This window comes from Tauraco erythrolophus, chromosome 2, assembly GCF_009769465.1.
Source record: "Tauraco erythrolophus isolate bTauEry1 chromosome 2, bTauEry1.pri, whole genome shotgun sequence".
Lineage (NCBI taxonomy): Eukaryota > Metazoa > Chordata > Aves > Musophagiformes > Musophagidae > Tauraco > Tauraco erythrolophus.
Genome location: NC_141466.1, coordinates 30,488,371 through 30,506,201, shown reverse-complemented (window position 1 = coordinate 30,506,201; position 17,831 = coordinate 30,488,371). Strand labels below are relative to the sequence as shown.

At 44.5% G+C, this 17,831-nt stretch overlaps 1 protein-coding gene across 7 annotated transcripts in view; it reads left to right on the top strand.

Moving 5' to 3' along the window:
• Positions 1 to 17,831, top strand: part of ANKRD6 (ankyrin repeat domain 6) — a 35,269-nt gene that overhangs the window by 16,104 nt on the left and 1,334 nt on the right. The window contains exons 3-14 of one of the 7 annotated variants that reach the window (XM_009984590.2): positions 4,165 to 4,263; positions 4,949 to 5,047; positions 7,019 to 7,117; positions 8,172 to 8,270; positions 10,044 to 10,142; positions 10,379 to 10,456; positions 11,308 to 11,412; positions 11,664 to 11,801; positions 12,329 to 12,505; positions 14,437 to 14,589; positions 15,161 to 15,274; positions 17,010 to 17,121. In XM_009984590.2, the coding sequence (XP_009982892.2) occupies positions 4,165 to 4,263; positions 4,949 to 5,047; positions 7,019 to 7,117; positions 8,172 to 8,270; positions 10,044 to 10,142; positions 10,379 to 10,456; positions 11,308 to 11,412; positions 11,664 to 11,801; positions 12,329 to 12,505; positions 14,437 to 14,589; positions 15,161 to 15,274; positions 17,010 to 17,121 (1,372 nt within the window). Of the gene's footprint in view, positions 1 to 4,164; positions 4,264 to 4,948; positions 5,048 to 7,018; positions 7,118 to 8,171; positions 8,271 to 10,043; positions 10,143 to 10,378; positions 10,457 to 11,307; positions 11,413 to 11,660; positions 11,802 to 12,328; positions 12,506 to 14,436; positions 14,590 to 15,160; positions 15,275 to 17,009; positions 17,380 to 17,831 lie in introns of all 7 variants that reach the window. The other 6 variants (XM_086608196.1, XM_086608195.1, XM_086608194.1 and 3 more) reach the window with 6 other exon arrangements.

Genomic DNA, 17,831 nt, shown 5'->3' with positions numbered 1-17,831 from the left:
AATGGATGCAGACTCCTGTCCCAGTCTCCCAGCATCTCCCTCTTTGTAGCCCAGTGAACGCACAGATTTTTCTTAAAAGTGGAGCACTTTCAACACAGCAGTGCTCTCATGGCAAGGCAAGCTGGGTGAGTACTGTAACCTCTGGGCTGCTGCAGAAGAGCCAGCAGCCACCTTGTTCGCTGGCCTCGTTTCAAAGGGTGGTGGGTCTACCTGCAACTTGCCTGGAGTTTCTTCCAGCAAGCATGCAACGAGGGTGCTCACAGAGCGAGAGAGAGGAGGGGAGGTGGCTGTGTTAGGGGCTGCGGCAGGGCAGGGTGTGTGCTATGCAACCACCTCCTCGGTGCCACCGTGGCTGCCGTGCCCTGTCGCAGTGTGCAAGCCAAGAAGTCCAGGCTTTGGAATGGAAATGCTTGAGTTTGAGTTGCTTTCAGGGCTAGGCAGCAGCTGAGGAAGGGGATTTAAGACAAACAGGTGTAGACTTAAGTGTCTTACTTCTACCAAGCCTCACGTAAGCACCTAAGTGTCTTTTTGGCTTCGGGCCCGCATCTGCATTTCGGCAGACTCTGTTATTTCTGTCAAGGTCACGTTTGTGTGGCACAGCACTGGAGTTATCTCTCTTCATCACTACTGATCTGTGATCTGTTCCTAAGGCGTAAATCCCTTACAAATAGGATCATAAATTGTGCCCAACATAATAGTCTAGGCAGTTAATACGCATTTGCCGGTGTAATTGCTCTCCAAGCCTCTGGAACAGCCCCCTAATGCTTTGCTAAGGGCAGAACTCCGATGAGTGCTTTCAGAGACAGTTATTTTAGCAATTAATAAAAAGATACACGAGTCGGTGATTACACTGTCTGAAAATTCATGCTGTGAAGAAGATAAAACTCATCTGTTTTCTCTGACTCCGTAAGAGGCAAAACAGGGGTTTGCACCTCTGCTGGTGAGGAGGCAAGATGGGTTAGAAGCACAGCGGTGCAGGCGGTGTTATTTATAGGTGGGCTACACCATCCGTGGCTGCATCGCTTAGTGACTCACACGCAGAGGCCATCACAGTCTGATGGTTCAGCTTCCACAGCACCTTAAGCAGTTTAATGTGTGTGCTGAGGTCCGAAGGAGTGGTTGGCCAGGTCCTGCCCTGCTGGCTCAGGGGCCTGGAGATGGTAGGTGCCTTCACCAGGACATTGATACCTGCCGTCTCTTCACTGGGACGTGCCACAGTCCATGTGAGGCAGGGTTTGAGATATCCTTTGATGCTCCCTGTTACATAGATGAGGTATTTATCTACCTGGTCAGGGTGCTGATTGAACCTTACTCTTAGATGCTTGGTTCTCCCCATGCTTGTGTTGGGAAGATGTCAGTACCAAAGCCCACACCTTGGGCAGGAGGCCCCTGAACCTGCCATCTGCAGGACTTGTGTCCCTTCACCTATCTGGGCTTTCATTTGGGGGACCAGAATATAGTATGGGACAAAGCCTGGGAATGGCTGAAGCTGTCCTATTGCCACTCTGCAGTCTCAGTGAATGGTCCTCCAGCACATGGGCTGAGCTCCCCAAGGAGCAGCAGTGAGGATTGCTTCCTGCTTTCCAAATATGTGGATTCCAAATACTGCTTTTAATTTAACTGAGATGCCATTAGAAGTAGCTATCATATTGACAAACCCCAAAAAGCTGAATGGCCTTTGACCTCACTGGAATTACTGTGATGGGTTGGGCTAACGACAAGAAAAGCCTTGATTTAAACTAGCCTAACAAGAAGATCCTTAATTACAAACTAAATCAAATAAAATCCATTCCTGCCTCCAATTTGGTGTCTGTGATCAACTTTCTGGACTATAAAGAAGTAGGAACCAACCCACCATTGTTCAAGCTCCATTCATCGCAATGGCAGACGAAATCTTATTTTAGTCATTATTGTAGTATCTTCTGTAGTTTTGCTGGTGCAGCAATACCAGTTGGCAGGGATAGGCTGATGGATTACTTTCCACTTCATGGTAGTCAGATAAAATGACCTTTGCACTGTGACGCGTGTAATGTCCACGTTACCCATTGCTGCAGCAGCAGTAGCTGTGCCAGGTATCAGTACCATGCGTTACCAAAAAAGTTTTAAGTTCTTCCCCGGCTTGCTAGCGAGCAGATACCTGTGCAGTAATAGTTACTGGAAACTATCTGACGCTTGCCCTTGTGAGATGGTGTATAATTTGGACATTTTCCATAATGTTTTGGTTATCTCTAAGCTTGGAACAAATACACGAGTTCAGAGAACTTGCAGTGCTGTCAGTTTTCCAATACTTTGTGTTTTTATGAAAGTCCCAGTTCATGGAACCATTGCTGTCTTTATTCAAAATCTCTTAAAATACATTTCGAGTCTTAGGAGGGACAAAAACAAAAGAGTATGTAACCTCTAGAGACAAAACATAGATAGGAAATTTAAAAAAAGACCTTCAATACAATTTTAAAAAATCAACTTCATGTTTATAAGCCAATTTAATGATTTACTGGTGGTGAGAGCTGGCATTATAGCGGTTACTGAAAGGTTGTGTTTGGCAATGCTTATTTTTCCTTTATGGAGTAATAACTATTTTGGTGTCATTAGCACGAAAGAACCCCACCAAGAGCAATTTTTAAGTCAGCTGCTAGTTACCTTTGAGAACAAATTATTCAAATTATCCAGTTATCTAAAGACTTGTAGACTGTAGGACAGGAAATACAGAAATTCTTCTAGTTTTAGTATTTAATATAATGTGGTATTATCTGATAAAGATTTGTAGCAGAGAAATTTTGTATCTATTTAGTACCTGCTCCCTGCAAGCTTTTTTTCCCTCAAGATACGTTGCATATCTGTGCCCTTCGTGTGGTTTTCATGACCATTATCTAAATAACGGAAACGGATTGGTTTCCCACTCTCTTTATTCATCCCAAAAAAGGCTGCGTGCAGCTCTGAAGCTAACCTTTGTGCCTGGATTCACAGGCTCTGCTCCAGCGTTGCAGGTTCAAAGCAGCTTCAAAGGAAAGCCAAGACCGGTTGTTGTGGCAGCAGTGGAGCTGCTGCAACTCGGTTTGCCATCAGTTGATGTCTTACATCGTTACGTGCTGCTGCATAAATCCTCCTGTCCCCTCTCCTTTATCGCGGTCTCACCAACGTGCACATGAAAAGGCACAGATAGCCCCAATGGGCAGGGCCAGTAGTTTGCGTCTCCCTAGCCTTCAGTTTCTGGAAGGCTTGTAGAAAATCAATCCTAGGCTCTTCAGCTCAGCAAATGAGTTCAGCAGTTGTTAAAAGAGGAGATAGATAGACAGTCAGACATCAGCATAATTTCTTTTGGAGACTCGGGCATAAAAGAAATAACTGATCATAGCATCATAGAATGGTTAGAGTTGGAATGGACCTCAAAGATCATCTAGTTCCAACCCCCCTGCCATGGGCAAAGAAACACTCCACCAGGTTGTCCAAAGCCTCATCCAACCTGGCCTTGAACACTGCCAGGGATGGGGCAGTGTAAGAAACTGATGTAAGAAACTTGCTTGTTGCTGCTATATGGCAGGTCAATGAGAAATGAAAGTCGTTTGGACCTCAAGATCGCTCAGTTACTTGAATGAAATAAGTTGGTGGTCTTACAGTTGTGATCCTCGTCATAAAATTGCCTCCACTCTTAGCACTAATCAGTAAATTCATCAGTGGTGCTGAAGAGATTGATCTCATCTCGTGCTCTTTATCCTAAGCAGGGCTGATAGAACAATCAGAGCCAAAACAGGAGAGCTTCATCCAGGTAGTTTAAGTACCTGAGGATCGTTATGATGACTTACGACGGCCTGTAATTCCCTTTAGTTCCCTACAGCTGTTGTTGATTATTACCCAGTGCCAAATGTGTTAGATTCACTGCCTTCTAACACTACCATATTTTTAGAAAGCTTCAGCACAGTGTATGGGATTGTGATGACTTGCAAACTTGTGTAACATTTGGTTTGTAGCTCTGTGATACTTTCAATAACTTCATTAATCTCGGAAACTTTAAGGATAGCTTTTTATAGGGACTGTCTTCAAAGGCAGCTTGGATTTAAACAGTACTTGTGTTGAAGGTGCAGCCCCTGTCTGTGTTGCGTGCATTTGCATTGAGTCAAAATGAGGTGGGAATGGTACCGGTTACAAATTTGCTTCTTTTTGCAGGGTGATCAGACAGCGTTGCACCGGGCGGCTGTCGTAGGGAACACCGATGTTATAGCAACTCTGATTCAAGAGGGATGTGCTTTGGACAGACAAGACAAGGTAACAGGCAAAAGCGAAGTCCTGTAGGATGGCAGCCTTGCCAGCCAGTAATATTAAGGTCTCAGAAAGTTATGGTTTATATGCCTGAGTAAGTATCTGATGCTTTGACAGTAATTGGAACAATTATATTGAAAAAAATTTGTACCATCTCTTTAATATAAATTACTGATTTTGTGTTTTGTTTTTTTTTTGTATCAGGCTGATAGTTTTTGATATAAGAGTCTGATCTCAGCTCATTAAGGGAGGAATCAAAGAAATGTACAACCATACTATGCCCTACGCAAAACACTGCACAGTTTCCCTTGATTATCCCTGAAACTGAGAATCCCAGGCTGAAAATGTAGTTCGGGAGTAAATAAAACTAATTGCAAGATCCAAACAAAAGCTTTAGTGCTATTCTCTGCTTGCTATGAGAAGTGGGAAAAAGTAGAAGGTAAAAGGTTAGAAATAGGAAGAGTAGATAGGAAAAAGTACATAAAGGTGTCAGTGGAAGTTGTCTTTGTTTTAGTCTGGTGTACATCTGCCTCTGGTAAAAATAAAATAGAAAATTAACTAGTAGGAAAGGGAAATGATTTATTTTTTAAGTGAGCAGCTGGGATGTGCAGCTGCTGGATTCTGAATGTAACATTACTCCGCGTGTGGACACAACGCGCTAACCTTCTCCTCTTGTGTGTGTGCTCTTCAGGATGGGAACACCGCTCTTCATGAAGCTTGTTGGCATGGATTCAGCCAGTCTGCTAAAGTGCTTGTTAAAGCAGGAGCCAACGTTCTTGCCAAGAACAAGGTGAGACCCATGCAGGAGGAGCTTTCAGTTGTGGTGTAAGGTGGCTGGTGTTAGCACTGGAGATTTCTGGCCATGGCATTTCTCAGTGGGTGAGCAACCAGTTCCTGGTGGGATTTTTTTTCTTCTTCTTTTTTTTTTTTTTTTGCATTTATTATGCCTGGATGGTTCCTCCACAGGCATTAGGAAATTCATATTTTGACAACTGAAGCAGGAGGAACTCAGTAGCACGTTGAGTGATACATTAATTATGGTTGAGGAACACTGCAATGCCTGTGGAAATCTCCACAGTGCTCTAATTTATACTGAGCAGATTCATTGTGATTAATGTGATTTAAAATGAAAATGAATTGTACTATTAGGAAAATGGCATTGAAAATCCTTTTTTTTTTTTTTTTTTCAGAAATTAAACAGCCAAGTGAATGTAAACCGCAGAGGGGGAAAAAAAAAAAGTGTATCTTTTGTTAGAAAGTTCTTCCTAATACATCAGTGTAGGGTCTTACCAAAATCTTGTAATGAACCTGGATTATCTTCCTTCTCGTATTTATAATACCCTGAGAGCAGTTTAGAGGAAAGAATAACAAAGCAAAGGGGTTTAGTTCCACTCTAATTGTAATGTCTGTGGGAGACTTGTCTTCAATCCGCTAATTCAAAAGTTAATGAAATAGTCTGGGAAGCGGCAGCGTCAGTCTGTGGCGTGAGCTGAGGTAGGGTTTGGACCGCGGTGCCAAGGGGTTGGTCAGGTTGCACTGTTGGCACCATGTCCTCCATTACAGGCGAGAGGGCTTTGGGAGGGCTTTATGGGATCTCTGAGTGTTTTTTGGTAAATGTATCTCTAAAACGACAACTGAAAGGAGCTAGCGAAGAAAGGGAATAAAGGAGACGGATGGCCAGAGTCCAAGATTTTGAGTAAAAAGGCACGTTGCCTGGGCATAGTATTTCTGTATGTGCCTGTGTACATATGCAGTACATATGCGTATGTTTGTACAGTCATGGTCACTTTGTGATCTGTAATTACATCATCTTTGATATTATTTTATGTGTATTCCTTCTTTTATATTGTTCCAACTTCCAGTTTTATTTTCTGTAATTATTTTTGCTGTAATGTTCACCTAGATTTGTATCAAAGGTACTTTAGACAACTTCCCATGCTTGACTTCATAGTCTTGTGAACCATTATACTCCCATCCCTGGGTGTGCTTGTCTATGTATATACATACACATCTGTACAAAGGTGTGGGCTTAAGATGCAAGTCTGGTTATCCTGCATGCTTGGATGCCTCAGGGTATTAGAAGATTTAGCTTAAAGTACAGCGTATGTCAACTGGAGACAGCCTCTCTTGAAAAGCATGTGCACGGAATAGCTCGGCAGGGTTGATGTCTGAAATATGACTGGCAGACTTTAATACCGCGTGAACAGCTCCTGCGCTGGTCTGTCTTTGTTGTCTTACCTGCACAATCCTCTCCCTTTGCATTTCACCCTTTGAGCGTTCTTTAATGGACAGGATCTTTTCTCAGGAGCCGCTGAAAAATGCAGAAATTGTGCACACTTGCACACATGCACATGCTTTTACCCTTTTTGATTTGAAGAAAAATGAAGAGCTTAAGTCTACTTAATCCCAAAATGGTTTCTCTGGTCTCTCAACTTTTTATGTTACTGACAATAAGGCATAATCTTTCTGACAGCTTTTCTGGCAGCCAGGGCTGAGTGCCATGTGCAGGAGCACCCTACGGGCTGTTGACTTACACCTGGGCATCGTGGGATTTTAGCTGGATGAGACAGATATGGGCTGCCGGATTTGCCAAACCCTGCTAAGCAGCAGAACACAGGAGCTCATATCTTTAGGAAAATAACAGTGACAGTTTCCCACCCCTGGGTGGATCTTCTTGTGTGATGACCTGTGGGGTTTTATTTTTTAATGCTGATGTCCAATTTCTAAATACGGCTTTTATATTTTCTTGTATTTCTCTAAGGCAGGTAACACACCTCTTCACCTGGCTTGCCAGAATAGCCATTCCCAGAGTACTCGTGTTTTGTTACTCGGAGGATCTCGAGCAGACCTCAAAAATAACGTGAGTTTTGAAAAGAACGTGTTCATTTTTGTGTGCCTTTGTTTTAGTTATATTGCTTTAACTTGTAGAAATGCTCAGAAATGCTTTAAGCTGTGATTTTTATTACAAACGCTATTGAAAAAAAACCACTAATAAACCATGGTACACATCGTGTACAGGAATGCTTTTGATGGGACTGACCGATGCTGTACTTGTACTCATCTCTTGAGCGAGGGTGGAAGGAGCTAAAGGGGGTTTTGCTGTTGCACAGACCGAGGCAGCTGGTCATTTGCTGCTTTTCAGGGTCTTGATGACCTGACCCATACGCTGTCATGCAATTCTGCAAAAGGGCTCCTCTCTCAAAAAGATGGAAATCTTAAAGAAGTTTTATGCCAGAGCGGTGAAAGTCTTCAGACCTGCCCTCACTGAGACAGTTAATACATATTGTGTGTCGGTCTGTCAAATGAGGTAGATTCAAGGTGACTTCAATTTCAGACAGCTTTCCTCCTATTTTATAATGATTCTGGTGTGACAAAGGGGAAGAAAAATCTGCAAAAGGAAGCCAGATGTTATTGTCCCTGCTTGATAACAAGGCAGGCAGAGGCACAGAGAAATCGAAACCCGTGGGGCTCTGCTCCCAGCTCCCAGTCCCAGCTGCACACATGCCACCCCTCGTGGGGGCATTGCTCTGGCCCCAACTCCTCATGTTTTCTTCATTATGTACAACACCGAGTTGTGTTTCCAAATCCCATTCATTTGCGGTTCAGAACAGATTTAATGTAAAAATGTAGATCAGGTTTTGTCATGCAGTAAACCAGCATTTTATAATTCCACTATTTCCCATCAGTGGTTAAAGAACTCCTCCCCCACCTTGCCTGACCCCAGCTCTTGCTAAACCTTCCCACCTGTGTTGGTAGATTTTGTACCACAGACAAGACAGCATTGCTGTTTGATGGATGTGTGTGGCATTTACTGCTCTTTTTGATTTAGTAGGATTATTTCATCCCTGAACGCCATGACAAGTGCAAGCTTTCTTACTGTGATTACATGCTCAGAGCTTTGTTTCTGTTTGCAGGCAGGAGATACCTGTCTGCATGTGGCTGCTCGTTATAATCACTTGCCCATCGTTAGGGTGCTGCTCAGTGCTTTCTGTTCTGTCCATGAAAAGAACCAGGTCAGTGCATGAACCTCATTGCGACTCTGTGCCCTTTGCATACGGCTCATTGTTGGGAAGAGGGATTCCTGCCCAAGTAATCCTACTTCACTCTGTGTTTCACTGCACCACCAAATGCCTGAGCTTTCAAGAGTAGCCGTAAAGCGATGGCACATCAGCAGTTTATTATTTTGCCATCACATTTGCATCGTTTCTTTAAAGCATTGCCTGTTTATAAGGTTCTGCAGTCGTGGGCTGGTGTAGAAAGGGGGTTTGGGACAAGGGTAGTAGCATAGGATTAGGAGTTGGCACTCCTGGGTCCTTACCCGTCCTGTGCAGGATGGGACTGGGCAAGAGACTCGGTCATTTTATGGGGGGCTATTTTCTCCTCTGTAACTAGAATTTAATGATCTTATAGTCGTCACAGAGACATTGTGAAGCGCAACTCACTAACGTTCAGATGCTACAAAAGTGTGAATTCCTCTGGAATACTTTTCTATGCTGCATTTTGCAGTAGGGGGAATTAAAAGGACATAAAAGTGAAGAAAAAGTATGCTTTAAATTCAAAGTAACCATCAGTCTAACCTAGGATTAATCATCCGTAGTTATTTTACAGAGAAGTAATTGATTGCTGTACCTATAGCACAGCCTGATTGGGTGGTAGAAGGGAATGCATTTAGTACATTAAAATGTGTTAAATCTGCTAAATAGATTATGTGGTGCTTAACCACATTGTCTCATGTTCCTGGGAAATTTTCCATGTGTAGTCGAAGATCATAAAGATGTTTTCTGATCTGTACATTTAATCTTGTTTCTTAGATATGAGATATTACCGCAAACAAAATGGGTTTCAGCATGTTAAATTTACTATGTGATTTTATTTGGAAATGAGGTTTTTAACTTTCAAAATGAGCTACTGAATATGAAGATTAACTGGTGTGAACCTGGCATGCAGAGACACCCCTTTCCTTCATTCCCTGGCACTACGCGAAGTTGTTCCATGTTTGCACGTAGAAGGATTTTATTTATGAACATGCCTTATCCAAGTTAGCAACAAGCAATAGGTTTCCACTGGTCTTGAAGAGATCTAATTTTCTGCAGGCAAAATGCCAGGCAAAGGGGACAGGAGGGCATTATATGCACGTGTCTGGTCTCCCTTGAACAGCAGCTGGCTCTGTTACCAGCACCCAAATCTGATCACAGCCATCTTCACCTCACTGCACCGGGACAAGGGCAGGGCAGTATGTTGGTGCTGGACCTGGATCGCCTCCTGGCTTTGGTCCAAAAAGTGTTTTTCTTGAGGAATCTCATGAACAGAACACCAACCGTCTCACTGCTGGTACTTATCTGATTATTTTTGAGTAATGAGATACATGACCACCTGCGCACCAAATAATCAAGCCTGGGGAAAAAAAAAAAAAAGAAAAAAAAAAAAGAAAGAGACGGTTGTGGTGAGAAAACCGGTTCTGCCCTCAGATGTCGTATCCGTTTGCTGGCGGTAGAGCTGGTCTGTCTCCAAGCTGTGTCATGTGTCGCTTGGTTTAGTTAAAGCAGATCACCAGCGCTCCAACTGCATTTTTCAAAACCAGCAGGCTGAAGTAGGTCCTTGCCCCCTCCTGTTCCCTTCCTCCCAACTCCACTTGTTTTATTGACCAGGCCTTATTCAAGCTTAGTTGTTGTATCAGTAAGTGTAGGTCGTTTGACCTCTGAACATCTTTTAGGAAGGTGTGATTTCTGCAGGGCAAGACCCAAGGACTTGTGTTACAGGGTTGTTTTGTGCTTTCTGACTTACAGGCAGGAGATACTGCGCTCCATGTAGCTGCGGCTCTAAATCACAGGAAGGTGGTTAAGCTGTTGCTGGAGGCAGGGGCTGATGCATCCGTTGTCAACAACGTAAGCAGGACGTGGAGTTTCTTTGATATTTTCTATTAATGCAGGCTCCCTTCAGCACTCTTTGTAATGTTGGTAGAAAATAATAGGGTGTTAAGAGTTGAATTATATCTAGGTAAATGAAAGCAGGCAGTCACGTTACTCTTGTGCACAGAGCATGTACTAACCTTGAGTGGAGAAATTCCACATTTCCAGTAGCTTGTGTTTTGAAGGAAATGCCATTTTCTTCTTCCCCTCAGGCAGGTCAGACAGCTTTAGACGTTGCCAGACAACACAATAACCCTGAGGTTGCGCTCCTCCTCACTAAAGCATCACAGGTACGTTACAAATCTCTCCCCAATGCACACATACACCTGGAGCTGAGGCCAGTTTACCTTGAGAAGCCGCATCCCCTGGTCCTTCATCTTCTGCTGTGAAAGGTGCCTACATTCCTTCTGCCATTTTGTGCTGGCCTCAGGTCTACTGACCTGGAGCCTTTCAGCCCCCAAGCCCAGCAAAGTATGCAGATTAAGTCTCAGCAGAGAGAGACAGCAGTGCTGTCAGAGGTCCCGCTGTCCTGACTGGCAGAGGATGGAGCAGCCAGAGACACTTGTTCCCTGCAGTGGCCCGGGGGTTAGGAAGCAGCCCTGTACCCAAAACCTCCTGGGCTGTGTCACGCTGCTGCCTGCCTCAGGCACGTCCCGTCTCCAAGACGGTTGCTCGCACTGGAAGATGCTTTGAAATGGGGGACAGAATGTCCTGTTTATACTCTGTTGCTGTGTGTGAAACGCTGCAACGCTCTTCAGGACAGAAGGCATGTGGGAGGCCTCTGTGTTCTGGTATGAGACCAGGTGCCATCCATGCCCTGCTCCTCCTTGTCCTCTCCTTGTGAGAAGGGCTGGGCTTGGGCTTGGGCTTGGCAACCAGCCTGAGGACACAGGAGGACTCAGGAGTAGGTGTCCACCCATCCAGGGGACAGCAAAGTGCCCTGATAGACTTGAGCTCAGCGGTGGTGTGTTTCCACAGCTATAACCACCCACACTGCTTGGCCCATCAGCATCCATCTGGCAGTGCACTTCCCTTTATCCATCGCCTTTTAGACAGAGGTGAAAAAGGTCCATCCTCTTACTTGGCTTCTGTGGCAGGAAAGAGCATGACATCACTGAGTAACAGTGTGGTCTGCCTTCAGGTCTCACGCTTTAACCGCGGAAGAAGCCTGAGGAAGAAGAGGGAGAGACTGAAGGAGGAAAGGCGAGCTCAGTCAGTACCACGGGATGAAGTGGTACAGAGCAAGGTACGGCCCACCAGTACCAGCTGCATCTGCTGCGAGAAGGGAGTGTAAATAAAACCCATCAGGACTAAATCTATTTGGAGCCATCACTTGTGCATGACCACAGCAGCTGTCTGAGGCACTCTGTCATGATTTGCTGCTGAAGAGTCACCCCCTCACGTGTGCAGAGCAGCTTAAAACCGGGAAATTGAAGAAAAGGCACCTTTTCCCCATCTCTGCAACTGCTCTGAACTCCCTGTCTTTGCTTCAAGCAGGGCAGTGTCTCAGCTGCTGATGACACGCCGAGCAGCGACCAGCCACCACAGAGGAAGAGCGATCTGAAGGATGAACCCCGGGCAACCTCACCAGATCCCAAAGGGAAGAAGAGCAAAAAGAAAAAGCCAAAGGAAAAGGTATTGTAGACACAAAACAGCAGAGAGAGAGAGAGAGAGAGAAGGGATAGTTGTTGAGCAATAGCACAGGTGTCCCTTTGGCCTGTCGGTGAGTCGGGGCAGCAGCCCTGACATGCTCATGAGGCAGAGGTAGTCTTCAGACAAAAAGAGAAGTTGTGGATGCCCCATCCCTGGAAGTGTTCAAGGTCAGGCTGGATGAGGCTTTCAGCAACCTGGTGTAGTGGAGGGTTTCCCTGCCCATGGCAGGGGGGCTGGAACTAGATCATCTTTGAGGTCCCTTCCAACTCTAACCATTCTATGATTCTATGGTGGGGAAATTCTGCTGTTGAGGGCCACACGTACCAGATTTGTGCAGAAATCTGCTTATTGTGCTGACAGACACCAAGGTTGTGGCCAGATGCTGCAGCTGGACTGGTGTTCTAATCAAGTTTTTGCTGTAGTTGTCGCACTGGATTTGCCCATTCCCACGAGGAATAGTTTACCAGGGAGCTCATAAATAGGGAACACCTTGTGTGTATTTTATGCAGGTTTCAGCCCTCTCGGACCCCATCTCCCCAGCTGATCAGCAGACGCTCCCTCGGCCCCAGCAAAACGTGCCCAAGCGCAGAAGTAAACACCACTGCTCCTCTCCACCCCCTCCCCACGAGGTCCGAGCCTACCAGCTCTACACGCTCTACCGAGGAAAGGACGGGAAGGTGATGCAGGTGAGCCACACACTGCCCTCGTGGAGGGAGGCACCCACAGCAGCTCTTGGAGTTGGGGCAGAGTTTTGTGCATGTTAAAGACGACACACTTAACTAGTTCTGATGTCCAAAGTATTTCCTTTTTGGAGCTAAGGGGCAAACAGTGATTGGAAATGGCACTGGAACTTTTATGATACACTTTGAAATATTAAGATTTCCAACAGGATATGTAAAGAGCTCTTCCAAGGAAAATCAATGAGAGCAGTGTGTGAACGCCAAAGCTTACTACCTAAACCAAGAGCTTGAGTATGCTCGATACATTTTGTTTCAATCCTTTCTGTTTATTGCAATAACTGTCTTTGGGGATTCTGGGCTTACTGGAGGCAGGAGCTGTACAGAACCTGGTTCACAAATAAACCTGGAGTTACCAGCTCATGTGCATTTATTCCAGTTTAGAGACTGGTATTTTACTCAATTTTATTATGCAAGTATTTAACCAATACATATTTATAAAAAAGCATGAAAACAGTCAGCAAATTACCCTGTAGACACTGTAACCATCTATATTGTTTTCTTAATATTGCCCTCCTGTACCTCCAGGAGGTCAACCTTTTTGTTTCCTCAGCTTCTCACATCCATCCACCAGCTCTCCTCCATCCGTTGCTGTAGTTCAGAAATTCAGCAGATTCTGAAAGTCACTCAGGTTGGACTTTGAAGGTTTTACTGGCCATATTTTCCAGTGTCTTGCGGTGTAACGCTTGGGAAGTTTCCAGGCAGGGGCACTATGGGATTATCTCAATAGCAGACATCAGGAAGGATGTTAAAAGGAGTATCTCCCTGCCCCTAGGATGGGATGGTAGGAGGATGGGTCAGTAGGAAGGACTTGTGGAACAGGAAGAAAGGTGCAGATAGGATTCGTATACAAATCTAATCTGTTCACAAAGATTAGTTTATAATAGAGCTAGACTCCCTTAGAGTAATTCCTGAAATACATGGCACTCCCCTCTCCCCCCCTTTTTTGCTCGTCTGTCTTCTTTGATGCCCTCCAGGCCCTGAATAACAAACAGAATTTCTTCAGTACTTGTGTTTCTGAAGCTTTGTCCAGCGCTCAGCAAACCACCCACCTTCCCCTGCCAAGGGGATAACCTCCAGTTTGTGAAACAGCACTGCAGGGCCAAAGGACAGAGGGGGGCTCCTCTGCAGACAGATTCAGAGCAGCCACGTTGGGCTCCTGACTCACCCCCCTGAAGGAGCTAGTTTCTGCCTGGGGCCTGCAGAAGAAGCTGATGAAGATTAGCTGTCCTCGCTTAAGGGAGCCTTTTGTGACCATCTCCCTGAGAGATTTAAATGTGGCCGCTGCAGCTCCCCTTGCAGAAGAGCCTTGGGACAGTGTCACACGGGCCAAAGGCAGGCAGCGGTACGCGCAGCAGGTCAGGGGCAGCTGAATGCCAGCAGGATGAGGGCAGACAGGAGCACTGAGACTTTGCCATACAGTACAAAAAGAAAAAAAAAAAAAAAAGAGCACATTATTGGCATTAGGTTAAAAACCAAATGCACACAAAACTGCACGCATCCACAAATCAGATTATTTTTTTTTTGTATGATTCAGAGTTGGAGCATCGAGACATGGGGTACAGCCCTGTAACGTGGTATCCCCTCATACGGTACACACAACCATGGTGTATGTGATCCAAGTTCATTGCTGCTGGTAGCCCCAGCAAAATCAATGCTGCTGTGTTAGGATGTGTCCATACAAATCAGATCAGTCCTTTTCCGGTCTGTGCTTTCCCAACTAATAGCCTGTTGGCTGAGCTACTGTAAGATGTTATCGGGAGGGTGATACAGTACATGGCACAGAAGAGCCCAAGAGTGACTCAAGGAGGCTGTGGTAATGTTCTAAGTGCACTAAGAGGACAGCAGGATGTAGCAAGTAAATGTATTACTCCTTTCAGGCACCAATAAATGGATGTCGTTGTGAGCCCCTGATAAATAAATTGGAGAATCAGCTGGAGGCAACAGTGGAAGAGATAAGAGCTGAGTTTGGGACAGTACAAGATAAGATGAATGTTAAGCTGGGCCAGATGGAAAGCAAAACGCAACATCAAGTAAGAATATGTCCCAGAGGTGTGCTTGCCCACGTGATTATTAGAAACATATCCTAAGCTCAATGAGCATTTTCATTGTCATGATTTGTTTATTGCTTCTTGTAACAACAAACCTGAAATCTAATACTCAAGACCAAGAAACTGTGACATTCCACAGAGATCTGATGTTGCAAACCAGGGTCTTGAGAAGAACACACTTATGTGTGTTGAATGGCTTCAGGTGCTTCTTTAGACAATAAATCTAAACTGCTTGAGGCCCTAAGAGGGAAGCTTAAAGACAGAAGGCTGTCCTATAGCTGGTGGGTTCATAATTGTAAAAAGCCCTCTTGCTGAATTCTGTTTGCAGAGATATTCAAAATCCTCTAAAATTATTTTTTTATTTTTAATGTAATTGTTATTAATCGGTAATTTTGTGATTGAACCTTTTTGCAAGCTACATCTAAGTATAGTTGACAGTATTCCTAGAAATAAAGACTGAAAGACAGACTGACTTACAAGTTCACAGATGGGGGTTTTGTTTGGGTTTTAACATGACTGTTTCAGCTAAATTGTGGTTTTTTTTTTTCCACAGCTCCGTGTTTTAGACAAGCTCATGGCTGAGCGGCTGTCCGCAGAGAGAACGGAGTGCCTTCACCGCCTGCAGCAGCACACTGAGCTGGAAAAAAATGAGGGGGAGAAACGGCAGGTAGGGCTTGAAACAGCTACGCCCTGTTAGCTCAGATGGATCAGCTCAGGAGTTTCATTCCAGCAGGCAGGGAACATTGGAGATTTATCTCATCTGTTGAAACAGGCAAAAGGGCTTCAAAAGACCAAATTATTCTTAGCCGCCACCTTAATCTCTAAACCAAATTTATAAAACTTTTGTGTTAGAAACAGGGAACATGAAATCCAGTCCCACTGTCATAATTTAATGTGGTGGGTCTGACGCATGGGGTCTCTAACAAAATATCTTTTTCCAACATAGTGCTTTGCAAAAATTCCTACTGCTAAATTTTTAACAGTTGTGCTTTCAGCTTATGCTTCATTAAAGGACGTCTGCAGGAACTTCTGCAAATAGTAAGAAAGGCTAAGATTGGTGGTGTTCCTTTCACTTCTTATTTGGTTGTGTGCCCTGGGACTCTCTCCCTCTTCTCTGTCCGATCTTTTTTTTCCCCGTGTATTGAAAGGCTGCAGTTCTTCCCTCTGGCTTTGGCAACGGTGCACCATCTCCAAGCTGTGCCTTACTGCCAACAGGCAGTTCTTTTTGTATGCTTGTTTAACCAGCGTTCCAAGAGCAACTGCTCCTGCAGAGATCCGGCTCTTGCCCTTGTAGCTTCTGCAAAAACTCACCATTAACACGTGCTAAGAAATTTGTGTTTCTTTACTCTCACAGGTAAATTTAAAATACAATTAATTTTCTCGTTATTGGTATTCTTCTAAGAATTGAGAAATACACTTTCATGCTAGTAAAATGTCATGACTTTTTGTAAGACCATTCCAAATCTGTATTAAAAGGCTGGCAGCTGTGGTAACTCCAGCATAAACTACTGATCAAGAAACCTCAGTCTAACATCCACGAAACACTTTCTCCAAAGAAAAGTACGTATCATACTAAGGCAGCTTTAGTTTTTATTTCCTAGTAAGAGACGTAAGTATTATATTGGCTTCTGGATGTCTGGGCTTGTGCTCCGCCTCTTTGTAATCTCCATATATCAGGTGAACTGAAACTACATGAAGTGATACCAACTGTTCCTGTTCTGGTGGGTCTAATCGAAACTACGGGAAAAACTAAGTTGGGCTTCACTAAAGGCATGGACTGAATGTCCATGTGCATAGGAGGGCCTGACCTAAGTTCCTGATGTCGTATGAACAAGAGGGCAAAAGCTACTTATATTTTAAATGATTACTGGCAAATGCCTCTGCAGCTGACACTTACAAGCACCACTGTAATTTGAAAGCTGTTAGTAATTTATCGTCTAGCGTTGGACTCGTCTTTATCACTGGAGGAACAGAGGAGTAGCAGTTGGTAATGGTATAAAGCTGTGTCCCAGAAGTGTCTAATTTAAACTTTGCTCTTAAGAAATGGCAGCTTTGATCACACGTGGTGTCCCTTGCACTTAGAAAGTACCATTGACTGTATGATTAAACAAGTCAGCCTTGATGAGTGGACTTCGAGTCGCATTTGAAGTGGCACGTTCAGATGTGAGAGGTGGCAGCTTGGACTAAAGAGGGTGCCTTTCATTAGCTAACGCGTAGTTCTTCATCTTTTCTGATTTGCAGTCCTTTAAGCATTCCCAGGGCAGCAAGCATATCTCTACAGGGAGTCTAAGCCCACAGATAACCATGCTTGCTTCTCTTTGTCCTGGCCACATGTCCTCAGCAGCCTGAGAACCATAGAGTCTAATCACAGGATCATCTAATTTACAGTCTCTTTCTCATAGATTTCCTTGGTCGATGAGCTGAAGACTTGGTGCATGTTGAAGATTCAGAATCTGGAGCTCAAGCTTTCTGGAGATTCCAGGTCATCTAGACCAAAATCAACTTTGTCCACTTGCGAGTCTCTCACGGAGACCCTGGATACTGAGAACAATCCCCACAGTGCCAAGGACTGTAAAACCAATCAGCCCATGCTGCAGTCAGAGGGCTCCCACCAGCATTCCTTTATCACGCTCCCAAATAGCCTCTTGGAAGATGGAGGAAGGAGCAGAGTCCAGATGCCGGAACAGAGCTTTGGGCAACATTTTTGCATTCAACAAGATGGTGCATCAGGTACAACCTTGTCAGGTACTTGGATGTCATATTCATTCAGAGGCGAGCTCATTAACTGAGGGATACTTGTATTAAAACCACGGATATTAATTCTGGCTGTGTGCTTTCCCCCATCCATACGCGTAATGTCTTGAGATTGGAATACACTTCAAGGCAGCTGCTGGGAATATTATAAGACATGGTTGGATGGAATTCCAGTGGCTCTTCCTAATGCTTCCATGTCACTGTGTCTTTGAAGCCAAGTCCTTTGATGCTCTGAGTAAGTCTGTTTTCTGAAATTTCTCCAGCTTCCCAGTCAGAATTGCTCCCCTTCCATTGTCTGTCAGGAAGGTGCGCAGATTATCCAAAGTCTACTGAAGAAAGCATTCTGTACTTGGTGCTTTTCAGATGTACGGAAACTATAATGGCAGGGTGCAAGGATATGAACCTAAAATACTAATTTCCCTTGATAATATTCAAACTGCAAGGATATAAAATAAACCTCTCACTTTTTC